This window comes from Typopeltis vanoorti, chromosome 21 (assembly GCF_054136105.1).
Source record: "Typopeltis vanoorti isolate ZY-2024b chromosome 21, IOZ_Tvanoo_1.0, whole genome shotgun sequence".
Classification (NCBI taxonomy): Eukaryota; Metazoa; Arthropoda; class Arachnida; order Uropygi; family Thelyphonidae; genus Typopeltis; species Typopeltis vanoorti.
The window spans coordinates 57039428-57067139 of NC_143569.1; the positions used below are offsets into that span (position 1 = coordinate 57039428).

Sequence of the window (27712 nt, forward strand, 5' to 3'; positions counted from 1 at the left end):
TCCATGCTTCAACTACCCTCCATGCAAAGAAACCACTCCTCACCCTCTTGCTCACAGTTTTCTTTCGTAACTTACAGAGATGGCCTCTTGTCATCACTCCTTCCCGCTGTTCAACCAAGTGAAAGAACTCCCTAGTGTCAACCCTGTAACTCTCAATAGTTTAGAAGTCTCAATCATATCACCTCTCCTTCTATCCACCAAACTCTGCAGTCCACATTCCCTCAGCCAATCCTCATAACTATCATTGTACAGTCCTGAGACCATCTTTGTTATTCTGCTCTGCTGACCATCACTTTCACCATTTGAAGTGTTTTTCAATCTGCAGTGTAGGTATGGTTCACGCAGAACATCCTCTTCCAGGTCTCAAAGAATTGAAGAATATGGTATGGAAGCACTTTCCATACGATATTTCGAAGAATATGGTATGGAAAGTGCTTCCTTCTGAACCAGCGCAATGGCAATTTGAAATTCCACTGAATGTATATGACCTCGTTCTCAAACCAAACTTATCTGGATGGCAGGGAGGATTAAAAGTATCATTGATGACAGAATGTAAAATTTAGTTAAATGGATGAATGGCAATCAATAAACAAGAACTGCATAAAAAAGTGATATGAAGTAAATGAGGTATGAAAAGGCTTGTACACAGTACAAACAGATTAGAAAAGTGACAAATACAGTGAGAAGATAAAATCAGATTGGAAGAAAACCAAATGGAAAGACTAAAACTCCTAGGAAGTTTGTTATATGGTAAAAAAAGAATGATTAGAGAAGACTGATTTTGATGAATGCAGACAAAAAATAAACTCACTCATGGAAACCAAAATGAGCACTAGTGAATACAATCCAAAAAGTCATTTCCAACAGAAATCAGTGCACTAGAAGTAGTCAACTTATGAACAATCACTTTGTCAATTGTATATCTGTCATTCAGGTAAAAATAATAATGCCTAATACAAGATAAAGAGCACAGAAAAGAATGCAGGAAATGGAAGCCTAAAGATATCACATCTCACTGCAAACATCACAATGGTACTGTATGTACAGTATATTAATGCAGATTAAAGAAAGCAGCAGTACTGTATGGGAACAATGATCACCTTGAAAGTGTTAACAGGTGTAAGAAGAAAAAAGATCAGTATTGATATAAGTTATTACAGTATTTGTTATAAATTTACAAGGAGCTTTATCTGGTAAGATCATGAATGGCTGTCGATGGTTTTTGTTTTGAGATTTTTGTTGTTTAGAGCATTTTTTTTTTTTAAGTATATCTTGTCAATGTCTTCTTACTTAAATAATGACTGCTACTGTAAGTCTATTTGTCAATATGTTAATAGCCAGCCTGCCACCATTCAAGGACTACATTTTATACTGCAAGATTGTGTGGTGTGCAGTGATTGCAGCATGTTTATGTCCCAGCAGTAAGAAATGTGGTGGGTAAGAGACAGGGAGTGCATGTCTGCATAAAATGTAGGAAATGGGAAGAGCTTGGCAACATTGATAGTAGCATTGGTTTAAGCAGCTGTGGTAGCAGTGTGTCAGAAATGGGTGAATGCTGGCAGACAGAGCCAAGCAGCATGATCAAAGGTAAAGAAAGATGAGTGTCATGTGGAATTGAATATTGCATCAGGAAACATCTAATTCCACATGACAGTGTAGTAGATTTCAGAGAATGGATGATTAGATGGGTGAATGTCAAGCAAGAGAGAAAGAGAAATGGGATCTATGAAAAATTAGCTCAGAAGCATGAAAGAAGAGACTAGGAGACTAGACAGGCTAACTGATGGGAAGCAAGTGAGAGCTATGAGAATGGTAGGATAAAAAAAGGAAAAAGCAAGGGATGAGAGGAAGGTAGGATAGTGGAGAAGCTAAGGAGGAAGAGATGACAGCAAGGCAGGTAAGTGGGAGCACAAGAAAAGGGGGGGGGATGAAGGGCGAGCAAGAAATGAATAAAACAGTGAGAGGCATGATGTATGGAAATTCAACGATTCATGAAATGCAAAACAGAATGTTAGAGGAGCGCTTGCTTAGGACAGTGACATAGTATGACTATTGCAATTAAGTGAGGCGAAAGTGGATGTGATGATGGTGGTGGGTACGAATGACCTGAGAGGTACTATATGCCCATAGATACGAGACCCTTCGACACTTCTGCACATGTGAAGAAGGAGAATCCAATCCAATAATAGGGTAATCAATCTGTCTTGTGGTATGAGTTGTTTATTATTACACATCAGAAAATCAACTTTTCTTTTATGAATATTGTAGTTTTTAAAGTGGTAACTATTTTGCTTATATAATAGTTGGAAAATATTACATATAAAGCACATGATTTCGCATGTTGGTGACCAATTTGTAAATCCTTTATTTCTTTCTTCCCTTCAGCATGAATTGACTATTGTTGGCAATCTGCCAGACCTGGTTCTATGAACTGTGGGCATACAATAGCATGAATCAGCAAGAAATTGGAGGTTGTATGGCAGAAGAGCTTAAGAGGGAAAATATAACAGTGTTATCAAGATATGATAATACAAAGTTGAGGAGAAGAACACCAGTAACGAATGGCATGCCAGTGAGACTGTGCTGAAAGAGACTTGGATTGCATTTGAGGATAGACAAAGAGCTATATGCAAGAAAACAAATGAGGAAGGACATTGGCATCTAGAAAGAATTGAGAACAATTCTTTCTAGATGCCAAGTGAGAGTATTAGTGCAGGGAAATGAGTTCTAAGGATGGAGGGAAGTAGGGATGGTCTCTTGTGGGAATAGACACTGAGAAGGAGGAACATACAGAGTTATATAGAATCAAAATGGAGTCCAGAAGGAATGATAATAGGTACGCAAATACCGACAATGCATTGATGTTTCTTCATACAAGTGCCAGGAGTATCAGTAATAAAGGAGATGAATTAGCAGTGTTATAGTCTCAGCAGGTCCTAAGATTACTGGAATAGATGATGAAAGAGGATATACTAACAGGAATAGAAGTAGCAGGGTAAAGCATATTCAGCAGGTTAGTAAAGGCAAAAAGCACAATGGTGGAGTATTGCTTATGATAAGTGATGAGTTGTGTTCTCTCAGAGCAGAAGTCTTGGAGGGCAATGGCACTAATGGTGTCAAGAGTATATGGTGCAAGGCAGGATGGAACAGGACAGGATATTTAGTAAGATGTTGCTATAGGCCATGGAATACAGAGTTTAAGGAGCAGTAAATGTTTATGCTGATAAATTTGGAAAGTGCAAAATGAGTAATAATTATAGGAGATTTTAACTACAGCAATATAATTTGAGAAGAGGAAACAGCATATAGCAGTAGTAAGAGAATGGAAATTCTGGAATTCGCGGGTCGAATGCCCTAGGCAATATTTTTTTATAAAGAACACAAGGCTGAAGAGTTTTGGATTTGGTCCTAGAATTAGAGTACCTGATTGTAACTGTCCCAGTTGGAGTGGCCACATAGTAGATTAGGGAGATGAATAGACATGCAGAAGTATCAAAAATAAAGGGATTTATTGTGGAATTATAAGACAGGTGATAATAATAATAATCTTAGAAATTAGCTTGGGACAGTTGTGTACCTTGAGTGAAAAAAAATAAGAAATACGTGATTTGGTGTAAAGCAGATGGCTAATGGTATCAAATGGGAATATACGTGAAAAAAAAAAGCTATGGAAAAAAAAATGAGAGGGGTGGAGAGCAGTTGCATGAGGAATATAAGTCTCAGGCCAGAAAAGTGACTAGCATGATAAGGAAGACAAAACTTGAAGTGAGAAGAGAATGGCCTTGGGATCCAAGGAAAATCCAAAAGAATTCTTTGCTATGTGGCCAGAATAGGGATAAACGATTGTTAGATGAAAAGAGTGACTGATGTAGAAGACATAGTGGAGTTCTTTAGTGATCACTTTATTGGGGTATTTCATCCTGAAAACAAAAGTTTTATTACTAAAAGAATGTGGAGGATTCAAGGTTTGAAGTACAAAAGGAGGATGTATTGCAAATATAAAGTATCCTGGATGGGATTTCAATACATGTTTTAAGAGAATGTGCTTAGGAACCAGCAGCTCTGTTGACTTTCTCTGATCCAATACTGACCCCTTTCTCAGGGATCAGTATTGGGACTCTTTGTTTAACCTTTATATCACTGAGACAGTATCTATGGAATGAAGGGAGATATTTAGTAATCTGCAAATGATGTGGAGCTGGGAAAGGTTATTAGTGATTTTTTTTTTTATTTTTTTATTTTGGCTGTTGGAAATTTTCCCTGCTTGGTTATACTATAAATTTAAGATGCCAAGAAATTGTATTCTTGATTTAATCTTTTATCCAAGTGTAAGCAAACAAAGTTTGCATCTGAAGTATTTTCAGGACTGAGGAACTCATATATAGAAGCTAATGACTTCACATCACTTGCCTTAGTATCCCATAATGCAAAGCACATCTCCTTATGGAGATGTATAATGCAATGCATTATGGGAGGGGCTACTACCTAGACTAGTGAGAGCTAGACTCTGGCACCCACTGATGAGACCTCAATAAAAGTTTAAACCAATCTGGGTAGTGGCCCTTCCCATAATGAATAGCATTATACATACCTTTAAGGATATGTGCTTTGCATTATATTAACTAAGGCAAGTGATGTGAAGTCATTAGCTTCTATATACAAGTTGCCCAGTCCTGAAAATACTTCAGTTGCAAACGTTGTTTGCTTATACTTAGATAAAAGATTAAAACCAAGAATACAATTTCTTGGCATATTCAATTTTTTTTCAGGATATTGCAGAATGGTACAGTACAGGTACTTTTATTAACAGTGACACACAAGTGCAGTATTGTTTTAACTTTCAACATTTGCTGCTAGAAATGCATACCAGCACCTATTGTTTAAAAAAAAAAAATGCTTGTTATTAGTAATAGTCCCAATGTGACTATTACTAATAACAAGTCATTACTAATATCAATTCAAATCCCTTCAGGAGGATTTGAATGAGCTGGACAAATGGGAAAATGAATGGGAGTATCAGTTTAATAACTAAACTGTATTCTTGTAAGGTCTTTAAGTTTGGGATTCGTCAATGGGAGACTACATACTCTGTTGGAGGAATTGTACTAGAAGTGGAGGAAGCAAGGGATCTTGTGGTGATGATTGATAGAAATGAAGTTCAGGGAACATACTGAAAGGTGAGGTGAAGGTAAGTAACCAAGAAGATTGCTGTAATACCAAAAGAAATAGAGCTGTGACTCCATTGTATAAAGCTCTGATCACACCACTCTGGATTATTGTGCTTAGATTTGGTCACCAAGACTTGAAGGGGATAAAATAACCAATAACCTTGGAAAGAGCACCAAGGTAGATAACAAAAATTATATTAAAACTGTAGGATGTTAGTTATGAGGACAAGCATACTACAGTTTGGTAGATAGAAGGAGAGATGATTGAGACATTTAAACTGTTGCGAGGTAGTTAATGGGATGACAATTAGAGCTCTTTCATATGGTAGAACAAGAGAAGCAAGAACATGGTCATCCCTGGAAGTTATGAGTGGATGGACGTGAGTAAGAGGGTGAGGAGTGGCTTTTTTTTTTTTTTTTCATGGAGGGTGATCTGGACCATGGGATGCATTGCCTGATAGGGTGGTTAGAGTACAAAGAGTGAATGAATTAAGGAATGGTATGATAGACTGTGTTCTTTAAGATTGTTTTGCATGTTTTGTGTTGTTTAAGATGGGCCTCCCACAATGAGTTAAGACTCCAAGGAGGTCCTGAATAATATATTCAAAATATTTTAGGGTAACAAATGAAAGAGAATCAAAACGTATGGGGCAGCTACTATTTTGAGTAAAGAGGCACAAGATTCATCAATTTGACATGCAAGAATTACACAAGCATCTGTGTTTACCATTATTACATCTGCAGCTATCATTTTAGAATTAAATTTTACTTTCTTCTTATTATATAAAGCTTGTGTTTCTCTTAGTCATAAATCTTTCAATATGATCAGACTTTCAACTTCAAAGATTAGATTACCAGCTTATTATTCCATCTTCCAAACACAGCACTATCTGGGTATATCCAGACAAAAATTCTGATAGACATTTTCAAATTACTACACCTATGGTCAGTACAAGCAATTCTAAACCTCAAATCAGAATCATTAATATTTTGCTAGCCTGGATAAGTGAGGAGAGGCCATGTCTGTTCTCAATCCAATAAGATGGATTTGAATCTCACCATTGTGTCATGTATATTCAATAAAATCTTTTCACAGTGGATGAATTTCATTGCAAACAAACCTAAACACCCTCATTTACTTATGGTACCAATGTAAGATATTATCTGGGCAAAAATATCCACATATCCCTTAGCAAACCTTTATAACCTGTAATTTTATGAAGCATATGACTACATACATCATGGCTATAGCTCATACAGGTATACAAAAAGAAGCACATGGTCTTGCAATCTTCATAGACAAACATGAAAATGAACCCCACTGAAGAGCCTAGTGACATTATCATAGGATGCCACCTTTGAAACAACTCAGTTCAAAAAATTTCTACTTTGCTACTCTGATGAACTGCAAGTAATGAACCAACTACATTCCTTATGGAATGCAGTTCATGCCAGCTGAGGCACTGCCCAGTTAAACAAAGTCTCTCTGCCATTTTCATTGGGTAACCAGAGAAAACAACAAAGTCAGATACTAGAACAAACTCCATCTCAATGTTAGCAGAGCTCAAGCATCTCCACATTTATATGGACACCTCATATCTACATTTGACATTGTAGATATGAGATGTCCATATAAATGGACACTCAAGGAAGTTATTAAATTATCTGACAAATCATCCCTTGCAAGTTCAGAAATCAATAAAACAAAAAGACTACTTCTTACCCTATGTTGGAAACATGTCAAAACAGAGCCTAATTATCAAAATCCATTCATTTGAACAGTCTTCAAACTTCTACGTTCTCCTAAAGGTAATGTTCCATTTTATAAACGCCCTGGGATATATAAGATCATGTTCCTGCAGAAAGGTCCACGTAGGTCAAACTGGGAGAAGTTTTGAAATCTACAAATATAAGAACATAGGCAAATTCCGAAACAAGGGAAAAATAAAAAAGTGGTCTTGCTGCACATGTTCTGTGAGAACATCACACTATATACTGGCCATCTACCTCCACGCCTTGGTGAGAAGAAACACTTAAAATAATGTTCAAAGAGTCCTTGGAGGTAATTCATTCACACTGCACATTAAACAGAAACTAGGGAATACACATAACTGACTGACTGTTCAATATCTTTCAGCTGGTTAAGAAAAATAACAGCTGTTTGAATTACTAGATTTTGTATATTCCTAAGGATGCTATCAGATAAAGCAGCACAGCAAAACATATAGCAGTAATATTCAGTTTACTAAAAATCTACAAGTTTAACCTGTGCTACGTTATACAATCACTTTTCATTATTTCATTGAACGTACTTCATGCTTCCTAAATATCTAACTCAAAGAAAAACACATACAAAGAGAATGATGGCGGCCAGTGAGATAGAACAGGATGCCATACATGGACTACTTGTGTTTAATTCATAAGTTAATACTTTCATAATGGTTTGAATTGGAATATTCAATTCTTTGTTGATGACACTTAGCTAGGAAGGAGCAACTGCAAATGAAACAGACATCAAGATCTATAGTAAAAATGGAATAAATGGCACTTCAAAGCAGAAGACTGTGGAATTTAAATGATCTGTCGGTGCAGCACACCGATGAGAATGACAAGGTTCCAAACCAATTCCAGGAACATGAGATTGGTTTGGAATTAGATGGATGTTAAAAAGACTGATGGGTAATGATAAGAAAGTAAGCCTGGGTTATTAAGGATAATTAAGTGAGAGAAAATGAAGAGGCAAGTAATGTTGAAATGTTTGAAAATACACTGGTGACTCTGCATAATCAGAAAAGAGGAAAATGATAGATGAAACAAGTTGTTAAATGGATTTTAAGACATAAAAGAAATATTTCAATATAGAACAAGACAATCCAACAGATTACTCCTGAAAAGAATAAAAATGTAGTTAGTAAGATTGGATCTATTTGCTTAATGATCATGATTAAGTAGAATGGGTTTTCCAAGGAAGGGATGAATGCAACATCATCAGTAACAAAGTTTAACAGAAAATAAAGTATGACAGGTTTTGTGAGAGTTAGCATAAAGGCATCTTGGAATAAGTCACAGGACTCCATGGCAATGTATGAATTAATAATGATGGATATTTTATGAATAATGTGCACATATAAAGTTCTAAAATAGATATTTCAAAGGCTTATGGCATAAGGGACAAACATGCCTGAAAGTGATTTCCCAAATACAGGCATTTAACACAAGTTGCAAAAAATCATTTAAAATGGCAGCAAGATATTTTTTTCCATATGCAACTTATCAACCTTGAGTGAAATGGAAAATGACTTGTAAAAAATGCTTAAATCTAGTTCAGATGCAGTGCACTAACACCTGTTGTTCTATTTCCTAATAACTTGCTGCCATGTAAAAAAACAAAACAAAAATATATATATTTATTTTGTTTTTTTGTTTTAATTTATTACCTATGGTCAATATCCTTATTGGGAAAATTATTTCAGACAACAAATGCTACCTTAATGTTTTCTCAATGGCTGTTTGTCTGAGAGAGCACTAGTGACTAATGTGTTAGCATGGTTATATTCATGACTAATGAAGATAACTATAAATGACATTTTGATGCCAGAACTTACTGGTCACCATTTCAGGGATACTCCAGTCAAATGAATGAGTAATAACATACTTTGTAAGAACAATTTACAATATAGTACTCATTACATATACTTTTGATTTCCACATTTCTCTGTGCTCATAGCTTTCCACCTGTTGATCATGGAGTACTCACATTGAAAACTTACTAATGAGCAATCTGTGCTTATACTATGTAACAAGAATCCAAGGCAAAAATAAACTTACATCAAGGATTTCTTATGAATATTTTTTTTTAACTGAAGGTTAATAAATATGGCCTACTTTGAGTTCACAGCCTTCAGTATACAAAGACAATGACTTATACTGGGTGAAGAAAATTATGTGGTTCAGCAACAATTAAATGGGACCTTTTTTTCACAACTTAAAGTTTAATACTTGCAAATGAAAATATAATTTATCACATTCTATCTTTTTACATTAGGCTCACTGGCCCATTACAATACCAGAAACTTGGCCAATATAAATCTAGTGCCATTTAACACTGCAGTTAATCCCATCTCCATAGCATGATGTGTCAGTGAGTGGATGTGTGGAGTCCCCCCCCCCCCCACCTCTGTAAAACAGCTTCCCTCCAGACTAAGGTTCTGAGGAGGAAATAGCTCATAACTGGCTAACTCAACATTAGATAAAAGAATTCTTGATGAGTATGTTGATTTTTTTTTTTTAATCAAAATTGAATGTAACAAAAATAACTAACACTCAGTTTATAGGTTGTAATAGTTATTTAATTAAATTAACTAGTTTTGCCACATATGCTAGGTTTCATCTGGGAAGAGCAAACAAATATACAATAAGTGGTAAACATGAATCCTTACAGAACTAAAAACTGAATACGTAGGAACCATTACACAAAAAGTAAAAACAGAAACATGTGGAAGCTGGCAAAAGGGTCAGTCATTGTTCAGCAGGTGTGTACCATAGTTTGGAGAAAAATTCTGGAGTTTGGAGAAAAGTCTGATGTGTTGAAAGATCTAATAAATGACTTCCAAATGTCACATAGTCATTCTTTGGTTTCTGTTGAGTGCGCCTTATGAGTGGGTTACCATCATAGCCTCTTGGATATTGCAGGCACTGAAGTGGTCTTCTATGTAAAGCATGTTGTTCCCATTCAATAGTAGTGAGAAATGAAATGCCAGGCCTGAGCTGTCTTCTGTTGTTATTGACATCTCCAATATGCTCCTTTTACCTTATTTCTAAACTTCTAGATGTTTGCCCTATATAAGTAAGGCCACAAGAACATGGAATATTGTAAACTCCAGGATGTTTGTTGAAAGGGTTGTGGTTCCATTCTCTCCTCCAAACTACTGGTCAGCAATGGATATTCTAAAAAAAAAAAAAAAAAAAAAAAAATGGTACAACAATCTGTTCTCTACTCTTTCACAACAGAGCCTAGGTTTCCATCCGTTATAATGGCAAACTTTCTTTAAAAATTACCAACCTCCTGAAATCTCACTACATAAGTGGCTTTTAAACCTATTGTGACTGTATGAACTCTGTAATGCTCGTCTAAGGACCACAACCCTTTCAACTAACAACCTAGAGTTTATAATATTCCATATTCTTGTAGCCTTACTTACATAGGGCAAACATCTAGAAGTTTAAAAATAAAGCAAAAGGAGCATATTGGAGAAGTCAATAACAACAGAGAAAACAGCTCAGGCCTGGCATTCCATTTCTCCCACACTCATCACAATATTGAATAGGACAAGAGCTCCATGTCTTACATAGAAGGCAACTTCAGTGCCTGCAACATCAAAGAGGCTACGATGGTAATCCACTCTCTAAAAAATGAAAAAGAAACTAAAGAATGACTTTATGTGACATTTGGAAGTCACTTATTAGATCTTTCAACAAATTGGACTTAATTTTTCTGCAAACTATCATACACACCTGCTGAACAATGAATGACCCATGGCTTCCATGCGTTTCTGTTTTTACTTTTATTTTTAACATGTTTACACATGTTAAAAATAAAAGTAAAATGTGTAACAGTTCCTAAGTATTTGGTTTTTAGTTATGTAATGATTCATATTTACCATTTATTGTATATTTGTGTGTTCTTCCTAATCCAGATGAAGCCACTAGCATATGTGATGAAACTAGTAGGTTTAATTAAACAACTATTACGATCTACAAACCCAGTATTAGTTATTTTTGTTACATAAAGAATTCTTGTTTCTTTATCTAAATAAAATTTGAACCCAAGCCTTGACAACTGAAGGATATCACTGCTGACTCCACCAAATGTATATATAATCTTTAGGTGTGTATATATATAATTACTGAAGCAAATACCTGTTAGGGAATCTCAAATATTAGTTCTCTCATACTGCAAAATCTTGAATTGGCAGTGATTATGGTATAACTGTGTTGCTAACCTATGTCGGTTGTAGGCACTAATTAAGAATGCCTGCATTTTCTCTGTGTATGTAACTTCATCGATAAAGCTTCATTTGAGCAGTTCTCACTTCAAATATTTTAGAATTTTATAATATTGTTGGGAAAAGTAAAACGTATCTTCTTCTGACTGAATGTCTATACATGGTGAATGAAAGTATATGTATGCCACTTGAGGAATCTGCTGACTAGTATTTCTAGAAAAATAAAAAGTATTATTAATTTTGCTAATATGAAGTTCATTCTTAGAAGATGGCAGTTAAGATTCATAATAAATCTTCCTACTTTGTTTGGGTCAGAGAATAAACATATCATCCATATAATGTAGCCAAATACAAAGTTAAATGTGTTACCTATAAAACTTTTCATCTAGGTGCTATTATATGAATAACAAGTTCAGTATATGAAATTAGCCAGCAAGAAAAAAAAAGGATAGAGAAGACTTGGTAGCAGTGCTTATGTTTATGAAATTTGTGTGTGCATATGCATGCAAAGTATCCTAAGGCCATTAAGTACCAAGGCTAAGAAATCCAGAAATTAACACCTTTCTTTTGCTCCTCTGAAGACAACTCGTTCAATCTCTTTGTGAAATTTTCCAGAGCTGAGCGCTATCAAAATGAGACTAATCAGGTCAATTAGTTGCCAATAGAAGATATTAACTTGAGAGGGGGGGGGTCACCATCAATACAAAACACATAATGTTTGCCTACATTTGGATATAAAGATGAAAATTCCCATTCAGTAAAGCGAATAAAGTTTTCAAACAAGTTTTGAAAACTTTTCTGCATGATAAAGTAAACAGCTCATGATACTAAACTGACACCAAAGTTTCCTATAAAAAATTCTTTTGTTTATCACTCAGTGTTTCTTCCAATAATACACCATTTTCTTGATCACATACTAGTACTGTTTGATGCATCCTCTTCTATATATAGTTTTGGATCCCTTTGAATGCATATCATGCTCTCCAACCAAGAGGCTGCAAGTTTGAATTCCATATAGGCATGGATGTTTGTGATCGGCTTTAAATGAAAAAAGTTCTGGATTATAAAAAATAAAATACAAAAAAAAAAGATACAACATTAATAAAAATAGAAAATCCCTAAGTTTACAGCCTTTCATAGGTGGAAAGGCTGTAAAATGTAGGCAAATCTACTATAATGAATTCCCTACACTATTATATTATACAATTTTCCATTTGTGCACATCTTTTTTGCCTATATATTGCCATGAACATCAATAATTTACTCTTTCTCTTAAAACTATTACAGCCAGCCAACTACGATTCAACTCAAAAAACTCGTTAAAATTTCTTTATTCGTTCCAGAAGGCCTTCCTTTACATAGATGCCAATATCAAATTCCTGACATGTATCCTCAGGGAATGCACAGGATATTATGATAGTACTACATGAAAAAGTTACATCATTGCTAACTTCCTATCAACCGTTTTCCTCCAAAATTAATCTGCTATCTTTCAAGACTCCAATATTATCAGATCTTATATTTCTGTCTTCTAAGGTACTTACTGTATCAATCCATGATGGCCAAGTGGTTAGCATCTCCAACCAATACGGTAGTGGATTTGAATCCTGCCATGGATATTTGGCAATTGTTTTAGGTGGTAGATAAATTTCAAATCGGTCAGTGTGAGACCACTGCTCCACTTACTGGAGGCCTAAAATGGTGGCTTGAACAAGCACCATGTTTGGTCTCTAGAGCAGGAGGTCCAGACAATGTAAAAATAAATAATAAAAAAATTACAAAAATAAAAATTTATAAACATGGGAAAAAAAATCCTTAACCCATCCACAGTACAAATGTACTATAAGTTTACTAATAACCTTTATGGGTGGGAACCACATAAAAAAATAAATAAACCTAAACCTTGGTCTTCCTCTGGGTCTTTTTTTATGCCATCCTGGTAAAGTACACCTGTTTTTCTAACCTTTCTTCTTCCATTCTGTTTAAGTGACCATACCACCTGAAATTAGTTCTGCTAACACTGTCAAGTTCATTCCTCTTTAATATCCTCATTTTTTTTTTAATATGTTCCTGCCATTGATGCCATCCATTTGCTCCCCATATCTTTCTCAGAAATCTGTGGTTTCCAGTCTTTGTTCAAGTATTTTTATTTCTAAACTAGCTCTCAGATCCATAAGTTAAAACTGGTTTGAACACCATCTTTTATACAGCTAGCTTAGTGTTTTGACTGATTTCTCTCTTATTTCATATAAACTTATTCAGTTGACTTATCATATCAGCTTTGCTAATTCTGTTATCTATTTCCATATTTAATTTGCAATTTTCACTAAACAATTGTGTCTAAACATCTGAAATCTTTTACTTGTTTTATGTGTCATCCATTCAGGATGCAATTGTTTTCACTATCTCTATTTTCATGATCTTGTTCTTTTTATTGTTGTATTATTGTCAGGGAATCTTCCAGATTTATTTAGAGGTATAACATCATCTGCATAAAGAGCTGATTTGCATAGTTTGTGTTAGCACTTTGTCATATGCCTTTTCCAGATCTACAAAACTTAAATAGAGATCCTTATTATATTCCCATAATCTCTCAACTATTTGTTTTAAAGTGAAAATCTGATCCTGGCAACTTCTATTTGGCTGAAACTTGGCTTGTTCTTCTCAAAGCTTCCCTTCCACAATTTTTCTTAGCTCCCCCCCCTCAAGTATACCCTGCAAAAAGGCATACCCAGTGAATGATACGCTCAATTTACGTGTTTACACCCCACAGATTCACCTGAAGAACAAGCCAAGTTTCAGCCAAAGAGAAGTTTCACAATTTTTCTTAGCCCCCCCCACACCCTCAAGTATACCCTGCCCAGTGAATGATATGCTCAATTTAGGTGTTTACACCCCACAGATTCACCTGAAGATGAGACAGAAAAATTTTAAAGCAGCTTGTGACAGGTAGTATACAGTATTGATAAACAGATTTTCTCTTGATATTAGGTGGTTGGAATGCAAAAGTGGATGAAAAAGAAGAACGAGGCATCACTGGAAAATTTGATTTAGGACTGAGAAATGAAGCAGGAGAAAGGATGTTGGAGTTTTGTGTTGAGAACAGTTGCTTATTGCAAACAATCGCTTCCAACAACATAAAAGAAAATTGTTCACATGGAATACAGAAATCAGAGTTATATATTGTTGCCAGCAGAAGATAGAAGAGTGCTATCCAATCAGCAAAAACATTATCTGGTGCAAACTGTGAGGCAGATCATGAATTATTGATAGCTGAAGTTAAATTGAAATTAAGGGCTAAGAATAAACAAAAGGGTAGTATCAGATAAGATTTAAATCCTATAAATGAAGCATTTAAAGTAAAAGTCAGAAAGAAATTAAAAAGTTTGGAGAAGACAGGAACAGAATGAGAACTATAGAAAGAAACAAAATGTACAATCATAGAAGCAGCAAAGAAGACTAAATAAAACAAAAAGAAAGATTGTAAATAGTTGTCAGTAAAAGTTATTCAAATAGCAGAGGAAAGAAGAAAAATGAAACTTCAGAGAAACAAAGAAAGGGTAAGAAAACATAGTGCAGATTTCCAAAGACAAGGATTCATTTTACACAAATTATGGACTCTACAACCGCGTTATACATAATTATTTATAACACAGTTGTAGAGTTATTTATAACATGGTCATTTATTTTTCTAAACAGACCTCTTGTTCTGCCGTTAATATTGCTTCGGTTCCCTTGCACTTTTTGTTTAGATGTTTTCCTTATCTTTCCTTTCCTTTAGTGTTACACAGTGATCAGCATTCATTTTACATAAATTATGGACTCTACAACCGTGCCGTTATAAATAATCATTTTAATTTCCAGACGTTTTGCCCTTCATATTAAGGTCATCATCTGGAGCATACACATATACAGAGACAAGCTAAATTACATTTCACACAGTATGCTGAAGAGACAATGATTTAATCAACGGTTATTCTACTGGCCTGACCTCTAGTGAAAATAAAATAAAGTTAAATTAATAAATTAACTACATCAAAGCTATATTCTATTTTAGACAACATCAGAGAAACATTCTTTCATGTAGTTTTGTTACAGTAAAAATGATGGCCTAATTTAACATGACAATTGTTATATTACATTTAGGATCCTGGATTACCTATGAACCTATTTATAATTAATTCTTAGGGAGAAAGGTTAAGTGGGTAGAATGTGCCTTCCATATGGATGGGATTTTTAGACCATTATTGTTAAGATTAAGGTGATTGATAACAATCTCACAGGCCTCCTTAAATTTGTTTTATCTGTTAAATCTGTTGTTTACATCCCACCAAAAGGTGTGATGTAAACAACAGGTGCTTTTCCAGTCCTTTCTATGTAGAATGTTCATGGCATGATCAAACAGTACATCTTAACCATAGTTATTATATTTAATGTGTCGTTTATGTTGCTTTTTTTCTGATAGGAATTGTGCGTCCTGTTTCCCCTATATAGGACAAATTACAGGTGCAATGAATATGGTATACTCCAGGGTGACCAGCAGAAGGAGTGGATCCTTGGATGAGTTGAGTAAATTCTTTAATTTTGCAAAATTTAAAAGTGGCTTTAAGGGGTTGTACTTTTGTAGTATTTGGTTTATTTATTGTGTCACTGATTGGGAAATTAATTTGTGTCCCAATCAATGACACAATCCTTCTATTACATTACAAGACAAATTCCCTCCTGATATCGCAGCGCTCTTTGGGCATGTACTACGTTCTGGCTATTTCATGTGGCAAGAGACTTTCTACTTACAAAAAGAAGGCACAGCAATGGGTTCACCATTATCCCACACCCCTATTACTAACTTTTACATGGAACTTAAGCAACGTGTTCTAAATTCCTCTCCTTTAAAACCAAAAGTCTGGCTTAGATACAATGTAGATGTGTTTGCTATCTGGCCCCATGGCCTCCAGACATTAGAGACACTTTCCTCAGCCACCTAAACAAACAACACAAACAATTCACAATTGAGATTGAAAAGCCGAAGAGGCACTTCGTTTCTAGATACACTTGTCGCGTCTTCCTTCTGGCAGTCTTTCCTTTACTGTTTACCGGAAACTGACCTTGCCAATATATATATACAAACTCCTACTACAACCTAACACAAAAAGTAGGGGTCATTAATACACTAAAAAACAGGGCCATGAAGATTTGCTCAAATGAACAAGCACTTAAAGATGAATTAAATGTTCTCAGCAATACTTTCCTAAAAAATAGTTACAGTCAAAATACTATCAACAAAATTCTGTACAAGACCTCACTTAAAAACAAAAATAAACACGACTACAATAAAACCATAACCATTCCATACATTAAAGGGATATCAGACAAAATAGACAGAATATTACAAAAATACAACCTTTAAGCCACCTTTAAACCTCCTGTAAAATTAAAGAGCTTACTCAACTCATCTAAAGACCCACTCCCTCTGCTGGCACACCCTGGAGTATACCATGTTTATTGCACCTGTAATCTACCCTATATAGGGGAAACAGGATGCACAATTCCTATCAGAAAAAAAAGAACATAAACACCACATTAAATAACTATGGTCAAGCTGATCTTTCTGATCATACCCTGAACAGTTTACATGCAATTGACTGGAAAAGCACCTGTTTTTTACATCACACCAAAACATGTGATATAACAATTGTCATGTTAAATTAATTACACCATCATTTTTACTGTAACAAAACTATATGAAAGAATGTTTCCCTGATGTTGTCTAAAACAGAATATAGCTTTGATGTACTTAATTTATTTATTGGAATTTTATTTTATTTTCACTAGAGTCAGGCCAGTAGAATAACCATTGATCAAATCATTGTCTCTTCAGCATATTGTGTGAAATGTAATTTAGCTTGTCTCTGTATATATGTGTATACTCCAGATGATGACCTTATTATGAAGGGCAAAACGTCTGGAAATTAAAATTTTTTTTATAATGGCACGGTTGTAGAGTCCATAATTTGCGTAAAATGAATGCTGATCACTATGTAACACTAAAGGAAAGGAAAGATAAGGAAAACGCCTAAACAAAAGGTGCAAGGAAACTGAAGAAAGCAATATTTTGGGTGGAACAAGAGATCTGTTTAGAAAAATACATGAAGTTCAGGAAAGTTTTTACAACTCCTAGATTTGGGTAAATGTGTGTTGGAAGAAGAAGCAGTGAAAAAAAAAAAAAAAAGATGGAAAGAGTATGTAGAGGATTTGTTGAGAAATCCATGATAATGAAAAGTGAAGTGATATCAGCAATGGAACAGCTACGAAAAGGAAAAGCTCCTTTTCGTAGGAATTATTGAGAACAGCTGGGGATGAAATAGTGAATATATTGACTGAAATTTGTCAACAAATATAGAAAATATACTGGCCTAGAGAATGAAAAACATCTATACTCATCCCAATTCCAAAAAAATCAAATCCTAGAGATTGTGAGAATTATAGAATCTTCACTTTAATTTCACATGCAAGTACGGTTATGCTTAAAGTGATCCAACAATGGTTTGGAGCCATATGTGAATTGAGAAATGCCCCAAGAACAGGCAGGCTTTGGGAGAGGTAGAGAAACCAGAGACCAAATAGCAAACATGAAACGGTTTATGGAAAAAAACAAGAGAATTTCAGAAGTATTAGTCTGTTTTATTGATTCTCGTAGAAAAGCTTAGACGTTGGTTATACATACTTATTAAATTACTTAAGGAATTTACAACATACAAATGATATTAAAATTAAACTTTAATCTATATTCCAATATTTCGGCAGCATCACGTTGCCGTTTTCACAGGAACTTAAAATAAAGACACGTGCATGCAGGTTCTACACACAGTAACTGAGGACGAAGCAGGAAGCTATGTTTCTCCTAAAAGTCCCGATCGTTTTCCCCTAGCAGGCTATGCAAGTATTCTCAGCCATGGGGCTGAAGGTCTTCTGATGGAAGTCTCTCAAACATACCAAACCTCAACAAATTTGGCTGCATGAGACTGCACCAAATTTGGTGCAGTTTCATGCAGCCAAAAGAATACTTGCATAGCCTGCTAGAGGGCACACCATCAGGACTTTTAGGAGAAACAACAGCTTCCTGCTTCGTCCTCAGTTACTGTGTGTAGTGCCTACATGCACATGTCTTTATTTTAAGTTCCTGTGAAAATGGCAACATGACGTCAAAATATTGGAATATAAATTAAAGTTTAATTTTAATTTGTATCATTTGTACGTTGTAAATTCCTTAAGTAATTTAATAAGCCTGTTTTATTGATTATAAGAAATATTTTGATTGCATGGATCACAACAGACTGTGGATTGTAATGAGATCAATGGGAATACCTGACCATCTAATTCTCTTGATAAGAGAGCTGTATGACAACCAAGATTCTGTAAGCACAGGTCTTTGGAGAAACAGAGTGTTCGAGTGGAAAAAGGTGTGCAGCAGGGTTGTATATTCTCACCCTACCTTCTTCATATTTATAGTGAATATATTATGAGAATGGCCAATTTAGACAAAGATCCGCTGAAATTAAATTGGTGGCAGAAAAATAATTTAAGATATGCAAATAAACTTCATAGCAGAAACTAAGGAAGATCTGGAGCAGTTGATTCTATTGGTTAAGATGGAAAGTAAAGCCAGGCTTAATTTAAACATCAGCAAAACAAAAGTGATGACTTCTGGCAATTTAAATAAATTTAAAACAGAGAAAAATAAAATAGAAATCATTGAAAGTTATGATTTACTGGGGTCCAGAATCAAAAATGATTGTAAATGTGAATATGAAATTAAAAGGAGGATAGTCATGGGGGAAAAAAAAAAAAGGAATGGTAAACCTGACAAAAATTATGAAAGATAGAGGTGTGAGTAAGGCCACGAAAGTTAGAATTGTCAAAGCAATGGTATTTCCAATAATGACGTATGAATGTGAAAGCTGGATTATTAAGAAGAAAGACAGAAAGCAAATTGATTCATTTGAATTATGAGTGTGGAAGAGACTTAAGAATTCCATGGACTGCAAGAATAACCAATCAGAAGGTTCTCAAGAATATAAAGACAAAATGCTCCTTGGAGGCAATGATCACTAAACAGAAGTTAATGTACTTTGGACATATTATGCAAGCTGATGAATCATTGGAAAGGGCTATATGTTGAGAAAGATTGAAAGAATGAAAAGAGGAAGACCACAAAAGGTGGACAATATAAAAGAACTTACAAATGAACCAACTTGAACTTACAATTACTGAAAGAAAGGGACAAGAGGCCGAGTAGGATGAAGAGCCTTTGTTCACAGGATCACCAAGAGTCGAAAATGACTGGAATGGCACATAACAACATACCTGCATAAATCTGACCAGGACCACTCAATAAGGAAAGCTCTGCAATTTTCACATTGTTTTATTTCCTTTTTTTATATTCTGGTATTATGAGATGCCAATATTAGTGATTCAAATCAATGTTAATAGGTTTTTCCCTTTCTAACATTCAATCCATTCATTTGAATCTTCAAACTTTCATGTTTGAAATTGGAAAAGATAAATTTCATTCAATCAAAAAAAGTGAATTTTTGGAAATGACATTTGGCAAAACTATTCACTGCCACAACAGTGTAAAAACATATTCTGAAATTTTTCTCATCTCTTTGAGATGTAGATCCAATTTTGGCCAAAACTGGAAATCGCTTTGATCTTCTAAAGTAAGCCAACAATCACTCAAGTGTATTCTACACAATTTCACATGATATCTCCAAAAAAGCTGGGCTCCTTTCCATTTCCAGAGGCATTAACATTCTTAATATCATACTTAACATTCAAATAATTGTCTGCCATCTATTTTGCATGCAAGTGCATGTGGAAAACTCATGTCTGGAGAGAGTAAACCCTGCAAAGTCTAGACTGTTCAATAAAGAGCAATCAGACTACTTAATGGTTCAATCTTTTCTTACTCACTATTCCTTAACACACAGGTGATCATTCTCTTCTACAGATGATATAAACGTTGTTCATTTAAACTTATACCCATAAGTCGCTCTCCACAGAATCTGTTAAAACTTGAGCAGATTAAAAGTGAATAACTATCTTCCTATCCTTGACTTATTGTATTCAAGGTTATTAAACCTTTAGTACTGAGTACTCAGCACTAAAAAGGTATAACCACCTAAGCAGTAAATATACTGTCATAGGTTCTTAAACCTTTCATGATTGCAAACTACTATAAAAAATAAAAATGCAGTGTGGATGATGGATTGTTGTGTAGTGCAGAGCGGCCTCCTGTGATAAATCTTGGGACTCCATGGAGGTGAAATAAATTTTTTTTTTAAATTCAGATGAATATTGTTAGGCAGTTGCATATTAACATGGATGCTTTTACCTGTTTAAAATTTGCCACACATCTAATGCCACTACATAAAAAAGCAGAGTACTTGAGTATTTTTTTTGTTTGCACTCAAGAGAAATGTTATTAATCAATTAAGAAGATAAATATATAAAATAATGTCATTACTACATAAATTATTTTATCTAGTAATAACAGTTATTTTTATATATTTGCTCTTTTATTCTTAAAAAAAAAAAAAAAAAGGGAATAAACCATGTTCAGTTAATGAAACAATGAGAAATAAAATCATTGTCTAGTATATAATTCTAATCTTTCATCTGGAATAGATTATTATTATTACATTTTAGATTAAGATAAGAAATTAAATGGTTAGGATTAATTTTCAACCAAAGACAATACCTGTTCACCTTTTTTGATATAACAAAATATTAGTGAACTGTAAGTGGTGTCATTTTTCTCTTTTTAATATATTAAAAGAAATACTGACAATATAAACATGAAATCTGTAGAAAGTGGATTCAAGATAATGAGCTGACATTAAAGATATTAAGAAGAAAAAAAAATGATCAGAGAAACAGTACAGTATATTCATTACTATGAGCAAGTAGGTAAGCAAAACAGCAAATGCAGCCTTTCTTGGATCTGACCTAATACACAATGCTGAAAGTTGCAACCTATCTTTCTAGGGCACTTAGCACTTGCTAGTCTACTAAACGGTGCCAAAAAAGGTAATCTGTGTTTTGATAATACTAACCTAATTTATGTCACATACTTTCAGTTTTATAAACGTGTGACAAAGTAACTGAATTATGGTTTTAAAAAAATCATTTTAAGTCTCTTACAAAAAATGCAACAAATAAGTTCAAAAACTTGATTGCAATCTATAGTCATTTTACGAAATATACATCATAGGCTAGTAAATTAGTATTTGCTTTCTAGTAGGATGGCCAGCTTATTACTAATAAGCTACATTCCATAAAAAAAAATTTCTGATAGCGAAACACCGTGAAAAACTAGTTTTTCTAATTTTTTAGAATAGTTTGTAGCAATCAGTTAGGTAGCATAGCATGGTAAAACTTTTTTTTTTTTTTTTATAATCTGTGGTCAAGTTTATCTTAGTTCACTGAAAAAAAAATGATGGAAAGCAAGACCTGTAACCATAAAGATGTGTGTGTATGTATTACAGGATTCAAGGAAAAATACAAATTGAGAATCCAAAAGATATGTGAAACATAAGGGGGGGGGACGGAAAATAAGAGAATCTGCAACTGAGAACAATGTTTAGAATAGTGAATACACAAAATGGTCTTTATTTTTTCTAGAAACCAAAAATAATTGTGCACAAAAAATTATTGAAGCCTTAAGAAATGATATGTATATTTATGATGGACTAGTACTTGTCTATAAAAGAATGTTCCAAATTTTTTCGTAGTAGGGCCGTCATTATTTAGTCAAGATACAAAGTACTTAGCACCAATATAAGAATAATGGCATGAAACCATCATTATTATTAACTGCGTCATCAGAACATAATTCCAAATATATTTTATCATTCTATTTAAAATGGAAGCAAAAGATCAAGTACCTTTGTCGATAATTCAAGATTATTTTTTAAAAAAAATGAATAGGTAATAACTCGTTATGAACCAAGCTGAACACGCCCACTGACATTTAGAAACCCTCCCCCCATTTTCAATAGGAACAATATGTGAAAGGGTAGAAAGTATCGTTCACTGCTATCTTACAAAAGACACACAGAACACGCTTCTAAGACAAGTTGAACTACTTACTCCCACACCCTTTTTCAAAACGGAACCTCTGTCTCCCCTCAAAGAAGATAAACTGTGTTTGGTATTTGGTACTGGTGCCAAAAGGCAAATAGCAGCTTATCTCCATCCTCAATTATTTTTAATATGCATTATATGTATTCAATAAATGCGGAGTTAAAGTATAATTTTTAATAAACAATCTAATATTGAATCTGTTTTGCTTATTCTTACCCTACAGATTACGATAATAATAAATAAATAAATAAACTGCAAATTTTTGCTGAAAAATTTGAAATAACAGAAAATAAGAAATTTACACTAGAAGTTTACATCCAACTTACATTCCATATTAAATGAACTCCCTCACACATACACATTTTTCCCCCTTCCTCCCTCTTAAACTGCAAATTAAATAAAAACTGTAAACTCATTTACTACTGAGAGGCATTACATATATCACAAAGTTAACATTTAACAGTGGAATTTCGATGCAAAACAGGATCCCTGATAATAGCTTAGGCTAATTATTATGTATGCAAAAGATATAGCGTACTTACATAAATTAAGCCAGAATAATACCGATCCTTCAAATTATGTAAAACAGAAGCTTCATTTAGGCATGTCAATTCGGCCATATCTTCAACTTTATTAAATCTTGGAGGATTCATTTTTTGAACATCATCCTTAGCAACCACACATCTCTTACTAGTTTCCAAAATATCAACTTCCAATTCATCGCCACGTTCGCCTTTAATACTTGCTGATACAAAACCATGTTGTTCATGGGGTACCCAAATAAGCCGTTTCGCAGTCCACTCTGCTTGAGTTGCTGGATCGTTAATTACATTTCTATCTACAACCAAATATTTCAGTTCTGGGTCTGTATGAACATCTAACGTGTGTGAATCCGCCATTTTGAGCCGGTGGTCACACTTGACACTGACGGTCAATTGCTACCTTCACACTTTCGACACAGATCTACGCTAATAAATGATCTTAAAAGAAAGTACTACACATTAAGTAACAGACGCTGTTATGAATAGTTAGATAGCCTCTGCTTGACTGACAACTATCCTGCGAATGCACCACCTATCCTACTACTTAGCCGTACATCGAACAATCACTAAACTCTGCGAAGCCTACCGCAGCCGCCACAGCCGCCGCCCGCCTTTGACAGGGCAGTGGGTCACGTGATGCGGCGGTGCTGTGAGTGAGATGACGCATTAAGGCCCAGTTCGCGACCTGCATATAGTGCACATAATGAACGTGAGTCATCAAAAAAAATGTTAGTAAGACTATGCAACCCCTTTCACTATGCTATTCGTAATATGCAATATGATTTAGCAATAATATCTTCAAGAAACGTCAAACATGTTTATAAGAGATCGCGTATGCTAATTAGAATAGATTTAAGGTAGATGAATTCTATACTTTCACCAAGTTTTTAAATATACTGGAATGGCGCAAATAAAAATAAAAAAGAAAGAAAGAAAAGAAAAGAAAAGAAAAAATACATGAAACTTTTAGTTTAAAAAAAATCATGAAGTCTGATATGTGAAGACAACTAAACTGCACTGCAACACAAGATTTGCGTGTCAATACTGCAATAAGCAGAGTTCAAGATCCTGAGCGCGGCTTTTGTCTGTTCGCACGCGCTCCAATGACGTTTTCTTTGTTGTTGTTTTCAATTAAAAAATGTAGTCTGGTTCAAATAACCGCCGTTATTTCTGAATAATCATAATTTGTCCGACCTAAAATCTACATAAAATGTTTCCAACTAACTATTTTTATAAAAAAAACAGTTCGAGATGAAATTTTTTTGTATAGCCTATCTCACCATAAGCAAATGTGTCATCATCATTATATATATATAAACAGTAGTTATTGTAAAGGGCTTAAAATCATATGAGTCTGTAGACAAATCCCTCCTTCCAGCTATGGTCTTATCATCAAGGGTTTCAACAAAGATTTTCAAATTTCCATTGAGAATACTGCGTCGATTATTGCATAAACGATTTGTTTCCAAGTACTTTCCTAGAACTCTCTTTTTCTCTTTACTATGAGAAAATCTCACAGACAGAAATTCCTTCCAATCTCCCAATGAATTTTAAGAAAATCGCATTACAGTTTGAAGCCGATTGTTCCAGCTATTCAACAGCGGAGAAATGTTAGGATCGAGAGAACTTGTTATAGGGGATGGGTGTGTTGTGTGGGAAAGGATTATGATCATTAAGTAGCCCTTCTCTGATCAGTTTCCAATGTACCTCACTAACTCAGATTTCTATTTGCGAGCACTAATCCAAGTCCTTTTTTTTTTTTTTTTATTTCCAATCAATAGATCAGGTTTGTTATTGGTCAAGACAGTGTTTCTCAGTACCAGGAAAGTATCAGTCACTACTCCTATTAACCATGTGCTGTCAATGATTGCCAGCTCTATCCCTATCGTTGATATAGTCATCCAAACTGACCGAGACGCAATTGGATTCAAGAAAAACAGTTAATTCTAACGTCTCTTAATTAGTCCCCAATTCCCTGATCTGAATTTTATTGAATATACATATGCACAATCTACTATCAAGATTATAAGACTACAGGAGTATCAGCCTACTTCGAATATCTCGCTTGTATAATATATTACTAGAAGAGTAATGCGGAGTCACTTTGAATAAATTCTCCAGTGAACACAACATTAATATAACTATACAGTATTTCAAATTTCACTTTTGGTCAAAAATAATTTGAATGGTGCTACTTGCAAATGAGGAGGAGAAAAAGAAAAAATTGTGTTTTTTGTCGTTAATCTATTTCAGAGCAATTCAGTTTATTATTATTATTGTTATTATTACTTTATTCACATAATTGATACAGTCAAAACAAGATATCATTTAAACAACAATTTGACTGGTGATACAGAACAATTCAGATTCTACCTAAGAATCTAAGAACAGTCTCTCAGGTAGCGTCGTAAAATATGGACTGTTCCAAGTAATGCTGTTTTTTTTTTATAGATGAGGTCTCTTCATTGATGTTTAATTGCTGTAAGTAGTTGGATAGCTTCTTTGAAATTGCACCAAGTGCACCGATAACTATTGGGATGACTTTGTTTAAGCCACATGTTTAAGCCACAGCCGGCCAACTTCGATTGCCAGATCTCGATATTTAGTCATTTTTTTCCAGTTCTTTGTTATTGTTGTTATCACTGGGTATGTGATATCAATAATCCAAACCTGTTAATGTTCGATAATTGGGATGTCAGGTCTATTGTGTTCCAAATGCCGATCAATTTGTATTCTAAAGTCCCAGAGAATTTTTGCCGTTTCGTTTTCCAATACTGTCTCTATTTTATGCTGCCATCAGTTATCAGAAGTATGAAAGCCATATTTTTTGGATACATGCCAATGAATTATTTTGGCCACTTGATGATGGCGGTATTTATAATCAGTTTGAGCTATCTTGCTGCAGGCACTAATTAGATGTTCTACAGTCTAATCTTTCTGATCGCATAATCTGCATTTGCTGTTATTATTGATGTTGAAAATTTTTGCTTTGATTGCATTAGTTTGTAATGCCTATTCTTGAGGTGCTAGAATAAATCCTTCTGTTTCTTTTTTTAATATATGCATATTATAGCCATTGCCACGTCTTGGTCACGTCAACGTTTTCCTCATTATCTCGAAGAAATTGGCCATGCAAGGTTTTTTTTTCCAGCGCACATATCGGTTATTTTGCTATTCCTTTTTGTAATCCGATTTGTTTCCTGTTGCTTTTAAAAGGCCCTCTTGTGTAATTGCTTGAAGCATTTGCTCAGAGCTATTGTAGATGTAACTTTTTAAAGTAATCTCTTCTTCCGCAGTCTGTCTCACTTGCAGCAGACCCCGTCCACCTATTCTCCTTGGTAGGTACAACTGGTCAGCATCACTTCGTGGATGTAATGAGTGATGCATAGTCATTAATTTTCTAGTTTTGTAGTCCAATTTGTCCAGGTCTTCTTTTGTCCAATCTATTATGCCAGCTGTGAATCGGATTACAGGTATACCCCCAATAATTCATTGCTCTAATTCTGTTTAATCCATTTAGCTTTGTTTTCAGAATATTTCTAACTCTTTTGGTATATTCTGCTGCTGCCTGTTGTTTAGCTTTCGAGTCAAGAATATCACTGGCTTCTAATATTCCTAGGTATTTATAGTGTTTGTCAGCTGAAATTACATTTATATATTTCTGTTAATCAGAACTAAAATTGCTAATGTCGTTAATGTTTCCTCGTTTAACAGATAAAATTGCGCATTTATCTAAACCAAATTCCATTTTGATGTCCTGACTGAATATACCAACTGTGTTCAGTAAAGAGTCTATTTGCTATGCCGATTTTTCATATAACTTCGTCATCCATAAACAATGGAAAACTGTGGTATTACATTTAGGAATTTCATATCCAAGTTTTGTTTTCTTCAAAATCATAGACAAAGGTCTTAAAGAAATGTTGAAGAGCAGTGGTGACAAAGAATCACCTTAGAAAATTCCACGTTTAATGCTAATATCTCCGAATCGTTCATTAATGACTATTAAAGTTGTTTTCCATGATTTCATAGCAGCAACCAGAAACAAATGTATGTTTTTGCTAATTCCAAATATTTGTAGTGATTTTAGGATCCAGGAGTATGGGAGCGAATCGAATCCTTTCTTATTATTATTTTGTTACATCTTCAAGGAGTCCGAAGACTCATCGAGGGAGGACACCTGCTCTACAACTCTCCGTCTCCACCACTCCATCCACCAACTACACTGAATTTCTACTACCATCGTCTACATCAACGCTATCTACTGCCCACCACCACTATTTGTATTAGAATTTTTTTATTTATTATTACATAGTCCGGAAATCGTGCGCTAGTGACTAAACATGGAACTTTTTAAAGACACTTCAGGCCTCCCATAAAGGGGACGGTGGACTCACACTGGGCAATGAAATTGATCTCTCGCCTAAAGACAATCACAAGAATTCGAACCCACGACCAGTTCGTTGGAGAAAGGAAAAGCTGACCACTCGATCAACCATTATCTATTGTACTGCTCTTAAACTTATATTTAGCATCACTGACTGACAATATCTCCAATATTATTCATCGATTTAAATCTTGTCGAGAAGACCATACTCTTCTTAGCTGTGTAGTAAATAATTGTTGTTGATCTTGATTTTTTCCTTGTCATAAATTATTGACATCCCTTTTATCCTATGAAAGATTTCCGAGTACAAATCATTTTCATTTAAACTCATAATATTTCCTCCCCTAACTAAAAGTTGTATTTTTTAAAGGCTGTATGTTAAGGTTGGTATGTCTAGGACTCCTGTATTCAGAAAGATTTTCAGCACCTCATCTTCCCCTTACGTGTTCAGCTCAACGGCCTTCC

At 34.5% G+C, this 27712-nt stretch overlaps 1 protein-coding gene across 1 annotated transcript in view; it reads right to left on the reverse strand.

Moving 5' to 3' along the window:
- The window catches only part of zip (myosin heavy chain 10), a 517797-nt gene extending 494338 nt beyond the window's left edge, over positions 1-23459 (reverse strand). The window contains exon 1 of the mRNA XM_090411020.1: positions 22861-23459. Within this exon, the coding sequence (XP_090267146.1) occupies positions 22861-23217 (357 nt within the window). The 5' untranslated portion in view covers positions 23218-23459. The remainder of the gene's footprint in view (positions 1-22860) is intronic.
- Positions 23460-27712: the final 4253 nt, after the last annotated feature.